Source organism: Oncorhynchus masou, chromosome 3 (assembly GCF_036934945.1).
Source record: "Oncorhynchus masou masou isolate Uvic2021 chromosome 3, UVic_Omas_1.1, whole genome shotgun sequence".
NCBI lineage: Eukaryota > Metazoa > Chordata > Actinopteri > Salmoniformes > Salmonidae > Oncorhynchus > Oncorhynchus masou.
The window spans coordinates 38,422,161-38,434,738 of NC_088214.1; the positions used below are offsets into that span (position 1 = coordinate 38,422,161).

General features: G+C 40.0%; 1 protein-coding gene across 6 annotated transcripts in view; it reads right to left on the reverse strand.

The window, feature by feature from the left end:
* Positions 1-12,578, reverse strand: part of LOC135516113 (microtubule-associated serine/threonine-protein kinase 3-like) — a 60,769-nt gene that overhangs the window by 42,281 nt on the left and 5,910 nt on the right. For 2 of the 6 annotated variants that reach the window (XM_064940208.1, XM_064940164.1), the window contains exons 1-6: positions 11,216-11,886; positions 7,416-7,501; positions 6,571-6,655; positions 4,174-4,194; positions 3,943-4,021; positions 1,255-1,412 (exon numbers count right to left, since the gene is read on the reverse strand). In XM_064940208.1, coding sequence (XP_064796280.1) covers positions 1,255-1,412; positions 3,943-4,021; positions 4,174-4,194; positions 6,571-6,655; positions 7,416-7,501; positions 11,216-11,301 — 515 coding nt within the window. In that variant the 5' untranslated portion in view covers positions 11,302-11,886. Of the gene's footprint in view, positions 1-1,254; positions 1,413-3,942; positions 4,022-4,173; positions 4,195-6,570; positions 6,656-7,415; positions 7,502-11,215; positions 11,887-12,578 lie in introns of those variants that run through there. The other 4 variants (XM_064940173.1, XM_064940191.1, XM_064940199.1 and 1 more) reach the window with 4 other exon arrangements.

Here is a 12,578-nt window from a genome sequence, read left to right on the forward strand (position 1 = left end):
CACGGCCTGGCACGACTCCAAAACCATCATTAAGTTTGCCAATAACAAAGTTGAGACCTCCCTATTGGCTGAGGTCAGAGACGCTACATAGGGTAGTGCATACAGCCCAATACGTCACTGGGGTCAAGCTTCCTGACAAGCCCCAAGCCATAAGACTGCAGAAAAGCTAATCAAATGGCTACCCAGACTAGTTCGGTTGACGGCTCCCCCAATTTTATTTGACATATTACCTCGACTAACCTGTACCCCCCACACATTGACTCGGTACCCCCTGTATATAGCCTCATTGTTACTCTTTTATTTAGTAAACATGTTCTTAACACTTTCTTAAAACTGCATTGTTGGTTAAGGGCTTGTAAGCAAGCATTTCACGGTAAGGTCTACACCCGTTGTTTGGGACAAATAAAATTAGATATGCAGAGAAACAAGCGAAAGCATGAGAAAATGAGTCATGAAAATAAAAGGGCAGAAAACATGTGGCTAACTATTCAAAAATATGTTGTCGAGCAAGCTATATGATGAACAATGCCGGCGTTTTGGCACAGGTACAGCCGACTAGCGCAAGCTCACGGTACCTCGCAAAAAAAACACAAATTCCTATCATTTACAGTATTAAATAACATTTGAGAGAACAACACTTTTGGTGAACAAATGTTTCATTTTGTAGTTATAATAAATGTTGGTAGCAACGTGAAAATCGTAGCGCAACTCCACTAAAAAACCAACAATGCAATGCTCTCTTTAGGCTGGCTGGCGAGCTAGCAAGCAAACGTAGCTACACACAACAATACCAAAGTCAACATCAGCATGTGAAGTAGCTAGTTATATGATCAATGGCTCACTTGAGAGTTGACAGCCTTCTGCGTTATGACATTGGACAGTACTGAAATTTTAAATGCATGATAGACATTTTCGATCTGAAAGTAGTATTCCTATTCATTTCCAGTGTAGTTTATCGCAAAGCTACATCATACCAGATGGATTTCTGGCTGCTTGAACGGCAATGGCTCAGATACAAATGAAAACATTAAATGAGAGATGTGCAAAAACAATATAACATTCAAAATAGGTGACTAAGTAAGCATTTCACGGCAAAGTATACACCCGTTGTATTTGGCACATGGGACCAATACAATTTTATTTTGAAACTTTCTTTTAACACTTCAAATGCATTAGGAACATCTGAAAAACTTTTAACTGGGGACGAACGGTTCCTTTAAAATGTGTTGGTGGTCTGATTGGTGGCGTGCCTACCTAAGACTTCGGGAGCGGAGCCTCACAAGGGATGAGGGCTGCCCTTCCTCGTCCGCCAAACTCTCGGTGCTCCGGAAGTGTTTAAACAGGAAATTAAGCTCATCTGCCGTGGGCTGGAAGGGCAGCTGGTGCAAGAGCTCCTGGGAGGAGGAGGACGACTGGGGGAGGAGAGCGAGAAAGAAGGAGAGAGAAAGATCGAGTGAAAGAGGTGTGAACGAATAAGCTCAGTATGTGTTTCGACAGTTGTTTTTTTTTCATAAGATGGGGCCCCAAGGCCTTGATACACCAACAAACAACAAGCTAGAATTCTGTAAATATGTGTACGTGCAATCAAAGCAATGCCCTTTGTGAACTCATTATCTGAGTTGATTTTTTAAAGTGCTGAAAAAAGTTCAGGTGAACTCAGCGCTGAAGATAAATGAGACTTGGCTGAAAAGATTTCCGTTTCCATAAGCAAGCTATAACATCACTGTGCCACGTATTATAAGACAATGCATAATGCTTAGCTTAGTAGCGGAATTGTCTTGGATGTTTCTATAGAGCCAAATACATGTCTACGCTAAATTGAATGTCGTGAGACTGCCAATGACATCCTGCATCCAGTTTGGTCTTCAAAAAGGATTCCGTGAGCTTTCAGTGTGTCACCAGAACCAGCATTTGTTTCCACAGCAGCCCGAGGCACAGATGACTGTATTTTCATTTCAAACCAAAAATGCGCAACACGCAGACAGTGAAATTTATTAGCGTCCAAAAGCTTGTGTTTCCCTGAAGGAGGATCATCTGACCTTTTCTCCAAGGAGGGAACCGGAGCACTACATAATGAGTTAACTGACACCGGGCAGTGAATGGGGTATTGTGTGGGAGGGGAGGGACTGACCTCACTGCCTAAGCCATGCATTTATCCATAGAATCACAGCCCAGACATAGCGGCCTGAATAGAATGGGCCTCGTTTGTCCACTGGCTGGGGTGTCTTTCGACAACTCCAAAAGAAGAAAACAATGCCACAAGACCTAGAGACAGACACAGCTGACATATTTAGTTGCCCTCGGTTTGACTTCCTGTATACAGTGCAGTACGAGGAAATGTGCTACGTCATCCGGTACTTGTCTGGCTGGTGATGTACCGTTTTTCCACAGGTCTAGGGTTTATTGTTAACCTGGGTTTAACCAATAGGTGACAAATTATCTTAGGCTGGGGGGGATATATAGCTAGGGGAAAAAAGGGTTCCGACACACTGAAATGGTACTGGGAGACAAGGCTAATCCAAAACTAGTCAAGAAAAAACTATTTAGTAACTGAAATAAAATAAGAAACCTGTTCGGAAAAATTAAAACTATAATCTAGGACTCAAACTAAATAAAATAAAAAACAATTTTAGATTTCCCTCTAAACTTCGGGGGGGGGTTGAGGTTTTCAAGCTTTTTGGAGGATTTACTGAATGTGGTTGGTAAGTGCAACCAGGAAATGGCCTCAAGCATTTCACACCGAGCTTGTGCATCACTATCATCAGGTATCTAACTTGATTCTTCTTACATGTTGCATTAAAATAAGTATTAGATTGATAAACATGGATGAGAGGTACCTTCCACCATATTTTTTTAACTTGTCTCAGCACTCTTCCTACTAAATCTAAGACACATTGAGATTGACTAAGAGACATATACATACACATATATATATATACATATACATATACATATATATACATATATACATATATACATATATACATATACATATATACATATATACACATATACATATATACACATATACATATATACACATATACATATATACACATATACATATATACACATATACATATATACACATATACATATATACACATATACATATATACACATATACATATATACACATATACATATATACACATATACATATATACACATATACATATATACACATATACATATATACATATATATATATATATATCTAAAACAGAGTAAAAACTAGCAAATCAGGTCTAAAAACTAAAAATAAAATTTGCTCATTTTAAAAAACAAATGGGAATAAAAACAAATATAAAAATACCAAACTATAGCAACCTTACAGAAATAACGTTAAGCAGTGCAAAGCAAACCACCAATGCCCCGAGCAACTGAAACAATAAGTGAGGATTTCACTTCAAATTAGGTTATTTTGGGCTTTTAATCATGGGGGTTAATGAATAAATCATTGTACAAAAACGACAAAGTAGTCATTTTCCTAAGTTCCACTCTACCATAACTCCCTCAAGCCAAAACACTGACAAAAAGCTTCAGACGGTGGAGTCGGGCTTGCCAGGAGTTATCAGTATTACTGTTCTCCCGTCAGGTGACTCATAAGTCCTGCTCTTACGGCTGTCCCACAGCTGGTTTACATAATTCACAGATGTGCTGAAAAGGACACTCAGCTGTTTATAGGGGACACTGCCAACAGACAATATATAGATGAACATTAAACCCATTCTGTGGTGAACCATTACAGTCACGTCAAGGCCAGGAGACTTAAATCCCGGAACAAGGCACACACACAGAATTTAGACATTTGATTGACAGCTATATTGAGTACTGACGACAAGCCTAACAAATGTTTTTTTTTTTTTTTAAACACTCCCTTGCTGGTCTTTGAGGAAGAAGGGCTTAAATATTTAAATGAGGAAGAGAGGGACCACTTACAGACACTGAGGAGCTGGGGGGGTTGGTACCATAGCCAGACGAGGGGACGGAGGCCACAGACCATCTCCGCCCATCCGCTCTGGAAAGACATGGCGCTTGTGAGCGTTTCAATCTTACACTCAAGAGGATGTTAACAACAAAGCACTACCAAAAGTTGTTTAACGTGTTTCAATGAAGTATCATTTAAAACTGACAGAAGGGGGAGGGGGAAGGAGACAAATGGTTTCCTACCTTTCAGTGCGGGCCAGGTGACTGGTTCATCACATTATGACAGATAGAAACAGACAAAAAAAACAAACAGTCAGTGAGACTGAGGCAGGCAGAAGCTCAGACTGGAGTCAAGGTTCTGAACATCAGGCAACATCTGAACAGCTGATATCAGGCAACAATGCCATGAACACATTGGCACCTGCCTAATGAGTCATTTCACACACACACTGCACTACCCCTTCAGCTCAATCACGTCGGTTTACCTCCTAGCCAAATCTCGCACCTCACCACAAATTCCTCATTTACAAAATGTAACACGCCATATTGATAGACATGTAACTTTGGGGCCCATTTCCCCTCCCCATTTCCCTGACCGGTTTAAGGATGGAGTCGATCCATAATGGTATGTGTGCCACAATATTCCTCATGCATCAGGTTAGCGCCCTGTACAACCAGCTTGACTGACATGTCGACAAATCAGGTCTGACTTAATGAGATTGGGGTTTCTGTGGGTATCAGGGCAAGGATTCGTCGGCTGGAATACGTCCCTCTCGCTTCATATCTTACACACGTACACGGGTTGAAAATGGCTGATTTTGTCATTGATAAGCACCTAAATTGGAACGCAGTGGCTATACATGAAGTCAGAACTCAAGTTATCCACTTTACAGTGCTGTATGGGTTCGGACTGACAGACGTTAAACTTGAGCACCGCGTGCAACAAAAAGGTGCATTGAAATCACTTAGGAACTTTGCACAGTTTGATGAGGTGTTGCCACACTATTACTCAAACACCCATAATGTATTTTACTTACCTTATTCTCTCCCCATTATCTCCAAAGTGTTCCCTTTCAATTGCTACCATAGTCATGCGTATGCTTTTTATAATTGTGTTGGAAACATCTCAATTCGGCTCTATTGATATTGGCCAATTTCCACAAGTGTAAGGGGTAGTGATATTATTTAAAATTAAGGTACCATACCACTGGAGAGGAATGGAAAGGGAGGCTGTTTAAGTGCTCATTTTTCTTTTTAAATCAATACCCATGTACAGAGGTTTCCGGGTAAGCCAAAACAAATGGGAGAATTATGTGATTTGATTTTAAATTTTATTTAACTAGGCAAGCCAGTTAAGTACAAATTCTTCTTTACAATGACAGCCTAGTGTACAGTTGAGAGTCCCTTCTTGTTTCACACGGTTAAACACTTGCATCAGTACATTAAATCAAAAACACACTTGGTTGCAGCACCTGGAAAATGTGGACATAACCTTAGGAGCTTTCCACCATAAAAGTCCCGGTAACAGCTTTGATTGAAAGATACCCATGGCAGCCATTTTATTGTGTGGCAGTATTACTCGCATGGTGTTGTTTACGTGGCCCAAATAATTGCATGCACAACAGACTGCAATCTATGAGGACGACAACAACTATCCCAGCCCAACACCAGCATCTGTCCACATCGGCATCTCGGAAACCTCAGTAAATTTGGCGGTGTCATGCAAGTTAACGCAAACTTGGCACATTTTAGCCGTGCGCCGTGTGATTTCCCCCACTTATCTTTAAGGCTTATGGTACGGTACAGTGATACCGTACCATAAAAGGCTCTACCTCACCGTCCTCAAGCCTGACTGGGTTGCACTGTTAACCACTGAAGTGGATGATTGACTGTGAGCAAGCCCACCACTGGATACAATGTGACGCATGAGACTCGACACGAGGCTCTGCTTGTAACATATCATAATGGCAGCCATGAATAATGAGCACTCTCCCTTTAAAATTGCACTGATAAATAACAAGTCCCATGTCACGCGAGTGCCCCTAGAGCCAGTCGGCTGGCTTCGTTCTAAAGGACTGTCCTCGTTAATAGGAGGTTTTTGATGCATTGGCTGTGGTCATGGGATGGATGGAGGTTACCTACTAAACCAAACCATCTTGTTCCTATGCAATTATGGGAGGATCTATCCTTTTTGACACTATATGATTTGCCATTTATTTCTATTGGCCACCAAATAATCTGAAACCACCAAAACAAACAGCAAATGAATCCAAGAAATGTTTAGAGTCAGAAGCTTGATGTAGTCATTGCGTGCTGGGAACATGGGACCAAATACTTAACTTTGTACTACTTCAATACACATAAGTGAATTTGTCCCAATACCTTCGGTCCCCTAAAATGAGAGGACTATGTACAAAACGTGCTGTACTTTAACAGTTCACCCGATATAATACCCTCAAATTAAAGCTGACAGTCTGCACTAACCCCAGGCATTATATAATTTCAAATCCAAAGCGCTGGAGTACAGAGCCAAAACAGTCACTGACCCAATACTTTCAGACCTTCAATAACAGAGCCAAATTAAAAACTAAATTGCTTCTATTAAACTGAATTTATTGAAAGGAAGATAGGACTTCTTACCTGCGCGCAAACTGGGAGTTTGCAGAGGCACTGGCGGAGACATTTCTGGGGCTTTCTTGGGGACTACTTCCAGCTGAAACACAGACTGTCAAAGTTATATCACTGGGACATGTTTTTTAATTCTGAAGAAATAAGACATGTTGCTATAACTGTAGTCCGCTGTCATTCTTGGGAGCTAATGACGCACAAGTAAAGGACAAGCGACCCTAAATGCAAAGCAAAATCGGTCTCAGGTGGAACTGAATTCAATAAACTCGAGGCATATTTACAACCGTGTGGTCTGGAAAGGACAGGGTTTTTTGTGACGTTCCTAACTCACGCTCACTTGATAAGTCGGAACTCCATCCGTAGCATTGAACTTTTATTAACTGTCTGGCCATCCGGATTTGCTGTGATGCAAATAAGCTCGACTGTCCCGCTTGTTACAATGGAAGACGATAATAAGTCTCAGATTTACTAAGTCCTCCACTGGCTCACAACCAATAACAATGAATTAAGCCTTTCTTTCATATGAAGTATATTTCATGTCCCCTAAAGCGATACACGTGATCTGTACGTGAACGTCTTCGGTAACTTCAGCTTCCAAACAGAAGCCAAACAGTAACTTGAGCTTCGTCAGCTCAGCTGCTGCGTTTTCATTTGTCTGTCTGAGGATACTCTGAACACGTATCATGTGGTTAGCTGTGTGTGTGCATTGTGCTCTGCTGGCACAACGCACTGGAAAGGCCTGATTGGTCTGCTGTCTCTAATGTCACATGTTGATTGGTTTGCTATGCTTTTATCGCATGCTGGTCTGGTATCTATCGCGTACAGAGTGCAGTGCAGAGACGGCTCAGAACACCTACCTGTGGCAAGGGGGAGAGGTGAGAGTGGTCGGGAGAGTGAGGGCGAGGGGGTCCCGACCGCCAGACCCCTTTTGTTGTTACGGCAACTGTGTGGGGAAAAAAAGAGAGAGAATTGCTTTGTTACACATTAAAGTAGTGGAAAGTAAACAGAGTTGTGATATTGGGGCTTGAATGCAACATGCAGGTGTTATGAATATTTTGCCTGTATGATACAGTATATACTTTCACCACAAGTTGAGAACTCGTGATTACAGCAGATTTATCATTCAAATTGTGTTGGAAAATACTTGGGACCTTCTGTTTTTGGCTTATAGTTCCCCATCACAATCTAGGCAGGGCAGTAACGACCATCTAATTTGGTTGAATTTAACAATTTAGATAAACCCAAATTAGTGAGCTCAGCAGTCCATTGGTTAAAAACCATCTCTGTTATTAGTGCCTGCAGGGTGGGATAGATTTACAGAATGGAAGGAACTCATTTTCAGTTTGTTTGTTTTCGGAGATGACGGATCCCCAGCCCCCATTGTTGACATTGGTATTGATATTACAGTGGCTGCCCATCTCGCTGGCAGTGAGCTAAAATAATTGAGGAGCTCAGACAACGGAGTCTGACATTTCTGGGTTGGCATGGAGATCGGATTACAAAAGATGCCCCTTGTAATAAAATTAATTTCATGAATCTATTAAGTCAAACTTTGCAGAAATCAAATAACAACCAAAACACTTAGAGGCAATGGAAATTATTTCTGTCTCAATTTATCAACAACCCTTATCGCTAGTAGGGACTTCATCCAGTTCCATGCATAAGGAAGCGAAGTTAAAAAATAAAATAAATAAAAAAATGGTATAAAAAAAAATAGGTGGGTTTGTCATGAACAGAGATTGTGGTGAATGCTTGGCTGTTGACACTGCTGGTATTAGCAGTCAGGCACACCTTGAGGTTTTTCCCCATCTACCGGCAGGATTCTAAAACAAAACGTAGTAGGCTATGGTCAAACATGTCGGCTACAGACATTTACTGAATCGCCAATGTAAGATACTGTAGTGAAATACCTTTTCTACAAAATGTTACTAAAATTATACTAAAATGTTTAAGGACATTGAGTGCCAATACATATTTCAGTGCCAACCCTGCTTTTTCTATTAAGTTCATATCACTAAATAGAGAACTCATGTGAATAGCATAAAACTTCAATGAATAGCCAGGGTGTTTTTTTGCTTAAAAGATGGACTCACTATGCAGAAATTGCTCTGCTTCTCCGGGTTGCTAAAATTTGAATAGTACGCCTATTTTCAGATTATGGAGACAAAACAAGCAAGTATAGCGAAGAGAATCATTGTACCATCTGAACCACTGAAATATATTCTCCATAACCAATGATATTGTATTTTCAGCTGGTGTACAAAACAGAAAGTTTGACACAAAAAAAAAAAACTTAAGCACAGAAAGCGTAGAAATGTCACACAGAACAGATCTGTGAACTGACCTCAAAAGGCACTAAATCAGTCAGATCTACCGCTTCTTAGACTTGCTTTCAATGAGAATGACATGTCTATAACACACATTTCTGTGAATTTGGTCAGGTCGCACCAAAAAAGTTACAAATTGCAGCTTTAATGCACACAGCTATTGCTCATTTGCGTAGCGAATTGTTTAATGGAACAAATTAAACATTAAAACCTCAATTCATGGTAACCTCGTAAATTTCTTTAGACCTGGTGTTTATTTGCTGAAATGTGTGCCATTGCCCAGCTATTAAAAGGTAAATTATACCGTTTTGCCTTATATTTCAGCCTGGTCTCAAACACTAGACGTAACATAAATGAGAATCTAGGAAATTAGTATGATATCATTAGATAAGACAGAAGGTTACTTAAGGCAACAACAAAAAAGTTGGGTGGGTGGGCGTTGATCACAAACGTCTAGCAACGCAAAGGTTGTGTTTGAATCTCATCATGGATATCTTTACCCTTTTAGCAACTACTTAGCATGTTAGGTAACCCTTAAGCTAACTAACCACTAGCCTAGTTAACGGTAGCCACCAAGACCACTTTAGCCACAACAAATTTGGATTTGTAGCATATACAGTAATTATGAAAAATTCATACAATATTTTAAAAATTGTACCTTTATTTAACTAGGCAAGTCAGTTCAGAACAAATTCTTATTTTCAATGACGGCCTAGGAACAGTGGGTTAACTGCCTTGTTCAGGGGCAGAGCGACAGATATGTACCTTGTCAGCTCGGGGATTTGAACTTGCAACCTTTCAGTTACTAGTCCAACGCTCTAACCACTAGGCTACACTGCCGCCAGAAATGGATAATGAACGTCCATAAATTAACATTCCATACAAAATAGATGACGTCGACAAATTAATACATACCAAACTTTAACAGAGGGGTTTGGTTAAATGTGAAAGTCATTTCAGTTGAACACATTCAGTTGTACAACTGACTAGGTATCCCCCTTTCCTTTCCCTTTGTGCTGAGGTCAGTTCAGTTTACTTTTTTTTTATTATCCATTTTCCCTTTTGCAATTTATTTTGAAACATTAAATGCACTATGCATTGTGGGATGAATGCTGTAACATTGAATAAAACATGACAGCCCATTACTGCTTATTATCCATCATTTATTCACATGACTTTAATAAAATCTTAATTTGGTGATTATATGATTTCATTCCACGTCATCATCTCTATAGAGCTGTTGCCTACGCAGTCTGACAAAATCATTTTAGTAGTTCAAAGTAAATAAGGCATACTTTTATGAAGACTGAATATCAACTATCAAATCACTTAGATCATGTATTTTCAGGCTCACGAAGCAACTGCTTTCTATCCCTCTAGATCTTGCGTTCTCTAATTCTGTGTCTCTGCGCTGCACAGAACGGACAAGTTTAGGGGGGCACGCAATGGATTATGATCATTGTAGTTAATTACCATGTTCTGTGCTAAACTACATAGAATATTTGCCTGTTGGACACTACAACTCCCTACTACATCGCACAACTCAAGCTTGATCTGATTTCTCTCTACAGAAATGGCATTCAAATAATTTATCTAAAGTTGGTCAATTAACCAAAAAAAATAAAATGTTGGATCGCTCAGCACTACATATACTAATTTGAGTATCCCGTATTTCCATTTACTATGTTACATCTACCCCTGAGTCCAGGTTGCATTTTTAGCTCCACTATAGTATAACCTATACCAGTTGCACTCAACTCCTACCCTCAGCTGCCTGCTGGTTTTCTGTTCTACCTGATAATTGCACCCACCTTGTGTCCCAGGTCTAAAATCTGTAGAGGGAAACAATTTGAAAAAAGCAGTGGAGCTGGCTTCGATGTCAAGATTTGAGTTTGTGGGGCCTATACTGTAATGAACAAGTTGTGAGCCTTCTGCATGAACAACACAGCTGCTGTTTCTATAAGACAATACATAGGCAACATTAACCGCATAGTCTAACAATGGCCACGTTTCTCTATCGGAAAAACAACACTAGGGCGGATGTAAACCGACAAATACCGTAGTTGAGACCATAACGCGAAACCATAGTGAACAACATGAAAGCAAAGGCCTATGTGTACTATTGTCGTGAATGGGGAAAGTTAACATTAGAGAAAATCTTCTTTTTTTTAAAACATTAAATAAGCGACGTCATTTTGGTCTGCATTTCAATTGTCTTAGTCAAAGCAACAAGCTAAACTGCGCGGGTCCCATCTATAAGTCCTACACTACCACTGATTTAAATAGTTTAACAAATCAGATGATAATAATAAATAAAAAAATAAGATTACCTTCTCGATCTTTTCATCATGGCCCCAGTCACAAAACTTGTTTTGTAGCTGGGCAAGACTGTCCAGTAGTGATTCTGATCAGACATGATGAATGAAAGCGATACAAAGTGATACTTTGAATCATATGTCCACTATCTCTTGAGAAACATATTTGTTATTTCCTCGGAAAGCACTCGGAGTCCGTAACCAAAAACTCCGACAATGGTTAGCACTATCTGACTGCATACCCGTGGCAGTTCAGGCAAGAAAGCAACCGTAAATGATGCCGTCATCGCTTTATTTCTTCCCTGTGAATTTTCGCGCACTACATTACAAGACTTTCGCGCACATCATCAATACTTCCAAATCACCAAAACGCGTAAACTTATTTTTAAAAACTTCGCAGAAACAGCTAATAATTGTACAGATAATTGTGTCAGCCCATCGGTTGGAGGAGGGATTGCCGCCGATGGGAGGAAGTTGTCATTTGGGGATTGTTGCGCTGAAAGTTTGATAATGGGTTTTTACATCGATTTGAATGTCATGGACCACGTTTACATCTATACCATTATCCAGTTATTACTCGGGATACTAAAGTATTATGTTTGAGTTGACGCATATAAAACATCTTATCCCGTTTACAATAACCCGAAAAAATCGTGAATCCCGTTTGAGAAACCCGGATAAGATGCCCGGTATAAGCTGATTTTAGACGGGATACTGTGACATGTCGACACTTATCCCGTTTACTGTTGTTTTTCACGGTCTGCGCAGGCTCAGTTTCGCATATCATGGGTGTGGTGTGATTAGTTGTCATCGGATTGTCAAACAAATCACTTTAAAAAAATAGGCTATACATGCCGCAGTTTGATCCGCCATAATAATGCATTTGACACACCGTACAGCCTACTAGCTTAGATAAATAAGGGGTGAAAGTAGCCTAAGTTTCCACTTATAATTTCCAACATTAGATAGTCCATTTGTTTGTCAACTAGGCTATAGTTAAATACATGCAGCTTCCCTTCTGTTATAAATTGTTGTCCCAGAAGACTAAATAAAGTAATGTTCACCAGAATAATGTCTTACATCGGTCCAAAAGGCTTCTTAACAGCTTCTACCCTCAAGCAATAATACTCCTGAACAGCTAATCAAATGGCTACCCAGACTACTTGCATTGTCCCTCCTCCCCTCTTTTTTACGCTGCTGCTACTCCGTTTATTATATATGCATAGTCACTTTAATAACTCTACTTACATGTACATAGTACCTCAATTACCTCGACTAACCTGTGTCCCCGCACATTGTACCAGTACCCCCCTGTATATGGCCTCGCTACCGTTATTTTACCTCTGCTCTTTAATTATTTCTTATTCTTATTTATTTT